We start from the raw sequence: 9,367 nt of genomic DNA, 5'->3' as shown, positions 1-9,367 counted from the left end.
CTAGGAAGAGCATGAGATATGCAAGTACCTGAACATGACAGTTTGCTGTTGCAAAGTGAGGTGGGTGTTGTGTGCTTTGATGAAACTGAAAGCAAAGTGAAAATTTGTTCAAAAATTTGTGAAAAAAGGGTCCAGTGCTTGTAAGTAATTTGTTAAACCGCTAAATGTGGAGGGGTGGGCCAGTGCAATGGCTCAGCAGTTAAGAGTATATGCTGAGCTGGAGAGATGGCTCAGCGGTTAAGAGTACTGACTGTTCTTCCAGAGGTCCTGAGTTCAATTCCCAGCAACCACGTGGTGGCTCACAACCACTTATAATGAGATCTGGTGTCATTTTCTGGTATGCAGACATATATACAGAACATTGTATACGTAATAAATAAATCTAAAAAACAAAAACAAAAACAAAAAGGGAGTATAAGCTGCTCTTGACCCAAGTTTGGTTCCCAGCACCCATTTCACAAGCATCTGTGACTGCATCTCCAGGACACCCTTGATACCCTCATCTGGCCTAAGGCAACTGTTCCAGCTCACACACATTCCATTTCCATACACATAATTGACAAACACCTCAAAGAAAGAAAGAACCAAACAAAGGAACAAAGAAGGAAAGAAAGAGAGAGAGAGAGAGATATGTATGATGCAATATGTTACTTCATTAAACACAGTTGTATGGTAGAAGGCCAAGTTTTTGCAACTGTTGCTGTGTGCTGACTACATCATATATCATACTTCATAGCATGTGCTGGAAACCAGACTAGAAATACTAGGCTGTGAAATCTCTCTCTCTCTCTCTCTCTCTCTCTCTCTCTCTCTCTCTGTGTGTGTGTGTGTGTGTGTGTGTGTTGGTATGGAAGTGATGTCAGATAGTGTTTCAAGTCTCAGATCAAGGGCTTAAGGGATGGCTCAATTGGTTAAGTGCTTGTTGCATGGAGACCCAGGTTTGAGCCTCAGCACCCACTTAAAAGATCAAGTATGGTGGCTCAGTCTTGTAATCCCAGCACCAGGAACACAGAGGCAGGAGGATCCCTAGAGGTTAATGGCTAGCCAGCCTAGCCTAACCAGCCATCCTCAAGTCCTAAAGAGAGCCTGTCTCAAAACCCAATGTGAATCACACATAAGGAAAAGACACACATCTGGTCACCTATACATCTAAACACACACAAACGTTTTTCAGATCATTGTGAGGTAGTGAGCTGTGATAGGCAGCCTGGTACCTAGTGGAGCACAGGCTTTAAACCTAGGAGATGCAGCAGGTGACTCTGGCTTGCAAGGGACAAAAGGCATTTGGCTACGCCCCTCAGCCCTGTCTTCTGCCACATAGCTACAGCCTCCCACAATCCCTCTCAGAGAGGTTTGTGGCCATCAATCACATAGGAGTAGCATCAAGCCCTCCCACATGCAGATAAGGTATCTCCAAGCTCTCAGACCAAGCCAATGAGAAGTATCTGTTATTAGACCCTGACCCACCCCAAAACTGTATATAAGACTCCTATCTGGAAGGAATAAAGGTGTACAAGAACTACTCTGTCACCTGATAGCTTCTGTCTTAAGAGCTGTAGCACCACTGCTTGGGAAGAGGTCTGCTCTCCCCAAAGCCACCAGAAGCTCTCCTGTAATTCTTGAAGGCTAGTTAGCCTCTTGTTGGCCCAGCCCAGCCTGACTCAGCAGAGCAAGTGAGGAGGCACTGGCAGAGACTGAGGATGAGGCAGCTGCAGCAGCAGAGGAAGAAGGCTCACCCTTCCTGCTTGCACTCTCTCCCCTTTGCCTGAGCCCTTGCACCTGGCCGGGCCAGGGATCTCCGAGGAAAGCCTCCAGTACACATGCCTACAGAGCATCATGGTTCACTGATAAAGCAAATACTAGAGCAGGTTAGAGAGTTCATGGGGAGAAGGATCAGCATCCACAGTGCTTTGGACACGACAAGGTTCTGGCAGCAAATCGTCAGGAATCAGCCAAAGTGTCTAGAATCAGCTGGAATACCATGAGAAGTGCCACAAGAAGTTCTTCAGCACATTTCTCTCTATGAAGTGAAGACCAGTGACTACCACACGCCCTCTCAAGCATCCATCTACTCTAGCAAAATATCACATGTCCATTCACATGTCTGCTTCAGCAAAATATCCTCTCACAAGACAGCTTCAGGGAAAATATCACATGACACAACTGAGTTTCCAAAGAAACCAGAAATGTCCACTTCAGTATATGTAAATATGTGTGTATGTGAGAGTGTGTATGTGTATGTGAAAGTGTATGTGTTGAGTGTGTGTGAGAGTATATATGTAAGAATGTATGTATATGTGTGTGTGTGTATGTGTGTGTGTGTGTGAAGGAGCTGCTACTAAGGGCTGGACAGATTGCTTAGCAGTTAAGCATGCTTGATGCTCTTTGAGACCCGAGTTATGGGTGTTCCTAACACCCATAATAGAATTTTGGCTTCCACGTGAGTGCCATGTCACCTGTGAGTCCCCCACCCCCAATTCACACACCCATATACACACCACACATGCAAATAAATGAAAATGAATAAATAAAATAGAAAAGACTCTCATCCAGAAAGAAGCATTATTATTTTTAAAAGATTTATTTATATTCATATATGCATGTAATGCCTCTCCAAGTTTTCCCCTATCTCTCCCAACACTTTTTCTTTCAAAGTCAGTTTTCTTCAGAGATGCATCCCGAGAGACTATCCATGAGCCAGTAGATGGTCCCACATCCATGCACATACAAACAGCACTAAGTAGACTCATTGGGTATTTTTTTTAAAAGCAGGCTCAACAAGCCATGAGGAGCAAGCCATTATTTCACACTCCTCTGTGGTCTCTGCTTCAGTTCCTGCCCTCAGGTTCCTGCCTTGAGTTCCTGCCCCGACTTCCTGAATGATGTGAGATAAAATACACCTTCTGTTCCATAAATTGTCATTGGTCATTTTATCACAGCAATAGAGAGCTAAGATAGATCTGCTAGAGAAGGGCTATCAGAGTAGGCCTTGTGGTCATATAGGCAGAAACCACAAAGAAGCACCCTAAGAGATTTGCTCAATGTCCATCAATGACGGTTGAGATAACCTTTTTAGTGACTCCCTAATTCCCATCTTGGACAGCTATGTGTTCTGTGTTCCTCAGAGCGACCCAAGAATGAAGAGTACTGGTGGTTAGCCCTGTCTGGAGAGAGGATGAAGAAAAGAGGACAAGGGTAGGTAAAGAAGACATAACAAATATTGCACTGCCTGCACTTTACAACCAAATGCGACCATCTTGCAGATGGATGGATATGTCCCCTCAGTCACGAAGTGTAGTTCACAACAGGTTGTACAGTCAAAAATTCAATAGAACAGTCTATGGGAAAGAGAAAATAAAGGATAACTTATAAGTGTCTCCTTCCTGCCTTGCTCGTATTGGCTGTTAGGTCCCAAAGGCATTCAGGACAAATGGTTACTGAGATGCCTGTTAACAAATCAAAACAAATGTTGGTCACCAGGCTCTCCCAGCAACACTAGAGCCTGGCTCCTCTCAGTACTTATCACCCACCCCATCCCCAAACCTCTTCAGCTTCCCTTCCCCAATCATCCCCCCCCCTCATCACCCAGCCATTTTGGCCACAGGTTGTCTTGATTTCCGGCTTCTCTCTTGGTATTCAGGCTCTTGGTCCTCTTGGCTCTGCTCGCGGATCTCTTTGGGTTTGCTTGGACTTCTCTCTTTTCTTTCTCTTTTGTCCCCTTTTCCTCCTCAATCCTCTCATGGCTTGGTCTATTTTGCTGACTGTCTTTAGAACAGACTCTTTTCAGGAACTTCTGGCTGTTCTCTCCCTCATATCTACAATAAAAACCTCCTCAACCATATCTAGGAGTGGTCATGTCCTTGTTTTCATTCACTTACCAGTTTGCTCCCTACCATTTTGGGTTTCTAAGCATGGCCTCTTCAGAAGCCAATTCCCATATCCCTCATCCAAGTCTGGCAGTGGCAGAAGATATCACAGACTCAAGGAGTATGACAGTGGTTTGGTTGGTTAGAGCACGGTGGAGAGTGGGTTATCTTTCTACTCCGAGTGACTGCTGGCAGGGTTGATGGTGTTGTAGACAGATTGTGTTGGTCAAGAGGATGGAGAATAGAAGCAATGACTCCAGAGAGGCAACTTAAATGAGCTCTTGTTGGGTTTTCTTTTGTTTGTTTTTCCAGATAGCCTTGTTGGTGATAGACTTTTGTAGGATGGTGAGGTTTTGCAGGAAGGAATCAAGAGGTCGGCGGAGCAGAACATGTGGAATATGAGTGTTAATTTGACTGTTTTTGAATATCCAAGCAAGCGAATTTCAGCTCAACAGGCATTCCACTCACCAAGTTCTAAGAGCAATCCTTCCTGTTGTAGGGTCAGGACTTTTGGAAAATTCCACCAGACCCCCGACTTCCAGAAAAGGAAGGCTAATTAACAATCCTCAGAAAATACATTCTGCCGGACAAACTGTAATGGAGACTGACCAAATGGGCTGGGGGCTTGGGGGTTGCCATTCCTCCTTCCGGTTCAGGAGGACCCCAATGATTCCTGGCTCCGTGTTGTTTACTCAGGGGGTCCCCGGAAAGCTCAGGTTCTCCGGAGTCTTCCACTGTTGGAGTGCAGCCTCAAGCTCTGAAGGATGGCATTCCAAGGAAAGGGATGAGAATAAACTAAGATATCAAAGTGTGTGTCACAATACACAATTATAGTGAAGTTATCAAATTCCAACAAACTGCATTTCGGGCCAAAGAAGTGGACTGGAACTCTTTATTCTTTAGACAATGATAGGCCTCACCATTTTTTTTTTTTTTCTCTTTTAAACCTAGAGGTGACGAGCAGTTACCGGACTAAAGCCCATCTTGGGTGGGGGTGTGCGATTTCCGGGTAGTGATTTCCAAACAATCCTGGGAAAACGAGCGATCTCCCTTGCGCTCCAATTCCTCAGTGAGGAGGCACACATCCCCTTTTGAGATGAGAAGGAAACTCAACCAGCTGTAAAAAATAACCTAACTTAACTCAATTGAGAAGGTAGTTCCGGATCTTTGAGATTTGGTTTGTTAAAAAGGTAATGTCGCTACGTGGCTGCCTTCGTGGTAGGCACTCGCACAGACACCTTTTCCAATTGCGCAGGCGCTAGGTCCTCCGCCGCCGCGCGTCCCCGCCTTGCTCTGAGGCAGGTCGGGAAATCCAAGATGGAGACTTCCATTTGAGTTCTTCGCAAGTCTTTGATATCCCGCTGCGGCCCATTCTTCCTCCGGCCTCGGGGAGGGAAAAGGGATGAGAAACTGTGGCGGCGAGGAGCCATCGTGACCGTCCTGCCGCTGCTCTCGGGCCTTCGCGGCCCCTGTGCCTCCGGGGAGCTGCCGGGGCTCGCAAGCGCCTGACGCGTCCCGAGTCACTCAGGTGCGGGCCGGGCCGGGTAGCGCATTGCTGCAACTTGGTGTTGGGAGTTTCGCTGCAACGGGTGACCCAAGGGCTGAGCGCCCCGGGCCTGGCCTTGAGCTCCTGCTGGGGTGAGAAGGACCCCAGCCCCAGACTGGGCTCTCCGGGTTGGCCCGACGCGCCCTGAGCTTGATGCTCGGGCCGTTAGGCGGTTTACTCAAAAGCACGGAGAGCCTATTTTTGTAGAGATACAACCCAGGGTCCCGCTGTTTGCATATGTTCCCAGTAATCAGTAATAAGTTTTATTTCTAGCATGTCAACTCAGTGCTTTTATGTGGCCTGTAACGAATAACACGTTTAACAACTTTTGGAGAACCGTAAAAGTATTAAATATGATGTCTTTGGGTTAAAAGATACGAACTGCAAAAAAGATGTGGGTTTGTTTTAAGCTATAAGGGAATGACATTACATGTTTGGCCAAGGAAAAGTTGGGAAAGTTGCAGGTTCTTTAATGTTGACTGCTTTGTTAAGTAGAATTTGGATAGGCCAGCCACATTTTGAATTTTCTTTCCTACTTTTTATAAGGCGTATGTGGTTCTGTTTCAAGTTCTGTTCTCAATATTGATTTTATTTCTAGGAGGTGAAAGAAACTTGGGCCTGTTTTTGGACGTTGTCATCTCAGGGATAACTTTTAAGTCACAGCAAGGAAGATTTTGTAGCTATAGAGGGCTTTGTATAAACTAGAGGCTTTCAGATTGTTAAAAAAAAGTTTCAAGTCATATTTAGTTAGCAGTTGTTATTATTTATTTATTTATTTATTTATTTATTTTGGTTTTTCAAGACAGGGTTTCTCTGTGTAGTCCTGGCTGTCCTGGAGCTCACTCTGTAGACCAGGCTGGCCTTGAACTCAGAAATCCGCCTGCCTCTGCCTCCCAAGTGCTGGGATTACAGGCGTGCGCCACCACGCCCGGCTAGCAGTTGTTATTCTTAAGTGCCATTACAAACACTAACAGTATTGTGCTGCCATCAAATGTTGTTGTAGGGGTTTTTTCAAAGACAAGATCTGCATATACCATGCCACAGAATGTTAGAATGTTAGCTATCTTTATGTACTGTGTGTCTGAAATGTCTGTGTGGTGGACCCGCATGTTTCGGACATAGTTCCATCCAACTCTTTGTAGTAATAAATTAGTTTTGACTAGAAGGCTGACAAGAATGTGTTTGAATTCACACAGAAATAATGTTGATATTTGGAACCCATGTCGAACTTCTCTGAAGAAAGGGCAACGATGATTGCAGCCGGGGATTTGCAGGAATTCGTTCCTTTTGGCCGAGAGCACTGCAAGCACCACCCTAATGCTCTGAACCTGCAGCTTCGTCAGCTGCAGCCAGCCTCTGAGTTATGGTCTTCTGATGGTGCCGCTGGCCTGGTGGGATCTCTTCAGGAGGTTACAATCCATGAGAAACAGAAGGTTTTATTAATATTCTCATCATACTTTTGAAATATAGAATGTTTATATGAATAATTACTAATGAATTATGTATTAATGTAAAGTATTATATTAATGAATGTAATGAATGTAAAGTATGTACTAATGTAATGTAATGTGTTACATTACATTAGTACATATGTAGTACTAATGTAATGTACTAATATAAAGATACCTATGTGCATGTGAGAAATGAGCGTATGTTGGCATTTGGTTAAAAGCTAATGTTTGGTCATTTCAGTCAGTGCTGAAATACTGTGCTGCCTACTTAGGCATGCTATGTAACTTGTAATGAGAGTTGAGTACTTCAGTCATGGCTCGTTTTAAGCTTCTTCACTTTGTATGTGGATAATCAGGTTTTATACTCATTGATGACTAAATGCTAGAGATTAGAAATGGTACCTGCAACACGTTTCTAGAAGAGGGTTGTTGCCACATAAGAGTGTTGGAGCCGTAGTTCTTTTTATTTTGAGGTGGAGCCTTAGTAAGTAGCCCAGACTGACCCTGGACTTTTGATCTACCACTGAGCTGTACCTCTCTTCTTCTGCTTTACCTAATCTTCATATGCCTTTGGAATCCAATCTCTTGGAATGTAATCTCAGGAACGTTGTAGGTTTCATTCATCTTATGTGTGGGACAAGGGAAAGAAGATGAGTGTATTTGCAGCTGTGAAGCAAGGAAGTCCCCATTGAGTCCCATGTCTATTTTCTGCCTTCTACATACATTTAATACATACTTTTAGTTTCCCTTCAAGCATAGGTTTTTTTCTTATACTCTGTATGTAAAATATACTTTTTGTGTGCCTGTGTTAATATTTGGCAGAACAATACTAGGGACTTATAAGTATAAAAGAAAATACTTCCTATAGAGAATTTTTTGAGTCAGTTTTTTTTTTTAAAAACCTGTTGGTATGTCTGTGCACTGTGTGTGTGTGTGTGTGTGTGTGTGTGTGTGTGTGTGTGCAGTGCCCAAATGGGCCAGAAGAGGGGAGTCAGATCTCTTGAAACTGAAGTTCAGACAGTTGTGTAGGTGCTGAGAATCAAACCCCAATCTTCTAGAAGAGCAGCCAGTACTCTTAACCACTGAGCCATCTCTCCTACCTCTCTTAAGTTATCTCAAGAGTCCCCTGATGTAATGTACCCACTTTGCTAATTCACTTATTGTGCTCACCTGTGTATTGCAGTCCTTTTAGGAGTTAGTCTTGGGTTGAGACTTACTTCACAGGCAGATCTTGCTTCAGACTACTGAAAAAGAAGGAAGAAGTACTGAGCATGTCCTGTGTGTTAATTTATTTTTAAGGAAAGCTGGCAGTTAAGAAAAGGTGTGAGTGAGATTGGAGATGCAGCCGACTATGATGAAGAGCTCTACGTGGCTGGGAACATGGTTATCTGGAGCAAAGGGAGTAAAAGCCAGGCGCTGGCCGTGTACAAAGCGTTCACAGTGGATAGCACTGTCCAGCAGGTGAGTTCATGGAGTTTGCACAGCGAGCAACTGTTCATATAGCTGTTTGGGAAAGAAGTTTGTGTTTTAAAATGATAATAAATGACAACAACAGTGTAACAGTTGTAGCAGTTGGTTGTACATTATGTCATGTAATGGAGACTGGCAGGAAAGTAGGATTTTTATTTTAGCCAACATGATAGGGTCTCTGTAGCCCAGACTGGCCTGGTACTAGAGATCTTCCTGCCCCAGCCTCTGAGTATGACAGGCACTTATCACCATGTCTGGCTCATCACATTCTTATAGTTTTGGTTATGAGCCTAGCCTTTAACGTCTGAGCCATCTCTCCAGCCCACTTATCACATTCTTCATGTTATCCTTTGCTAGTGATATTTTCTTTTTAATCTTCTTTTTCTTTTTTTTTTTTTTTTTTTTTTTCGGGAGATGGGTCTCTAAAACCCTGGCTGTCCTGGAACGTACTCTGTAGTATAAGCTGGCTTTTAACGCACAGAGATCCCATTCCTCTGCCTCTTGAATGTTGATATTAAAGGAGCACCCAGCACAATCTTATTTTTATTGCTATTATTTTTGTAGTACTGAGGATTGAGTTTAGGCCCTTTTATATGCAAGGCAAGCACTTTTACACACACACACAGTATTGCAAATAATACTATTTTAGTGCTAGATGTGAGACTTAAAATTTGTTATTATCCACAAAAATTATGTGAGAATAAAAACACCTAAAAATACATGATTATTGTAATTCATTTCCAGATACTGATACATATAAATCATTGGGTTCACAGTGAAAGGAAATTCACCCTAATTTGCTACTATTGCAGGAGTCGTTGGGATCATTTCCTAAAATTGATAGAAGAAATTAAGCACTTACTACTTCAGGAAGATAAGTAATTTATCACTGTTAGATGAAGGAAACTCCTCACTTATTGAAGAATACCAACCTATAAATGTAAAAGAAATGGTAGAAGCAGAAATCATTTTCTAGTTTCTAGTGTGTTATCAGTTCAGACATGGTTGAAATGGTTATTTACACAGTTGCCGAA

General features: G+C 43.4%; 1 protein-coding gene across 1 annotated transcript in view; it reads left to right on the top strand.

The window, feature by feature from the left end:
* Window positions 1-5,167: 5,167 nt before the first annotated feature.
* Anapc1 (anaphase promoting complex subunit 1) overlaps window positions 5,168-9,367 on the top strand; it is a 79,199-nt gene continuing 74,999 nt past the window's right edge. Inside the window, exons 1-3 of the mRNA XM_052183566.1 lie at window positions 5,168-5,394; window positions 6,609-6,845; window positions 8,163-8,324. Coding sequence (XP_052039526.1) covers window positions 6,633-6,845; window positions 8,163-8,324 — 375 coding nt within the window. The 5' untranslated portion in view covers window positions 5,168-5,394; window positions 6,609-6,632. The remainder of the gene's footprint in view (window positions 5,395-6,608; window positions 6,846-8,162; window positions 8,325-9,367) is intronic.

This window comes from Apodemus sylvaticus, chromosome 5 (assembly GCF_947179515.1).
Source record: "Apodemus sylvaticus chromosome 5, mApoSyl1.1, whole genome shotgun sequence".
In the NCBI taxonomy this organism is placed as follows: Eukaryota; Metazoa; Chordata; class Mammalia; order Rodentia; family Muridae; genus Apodemus; species Apodemus sylvaticus.
The sequence above is the reverse complement of the archived record's forward strand: the minus strand, read 5'-3'. Positions and strand labels throughout refer to the sequence as shown.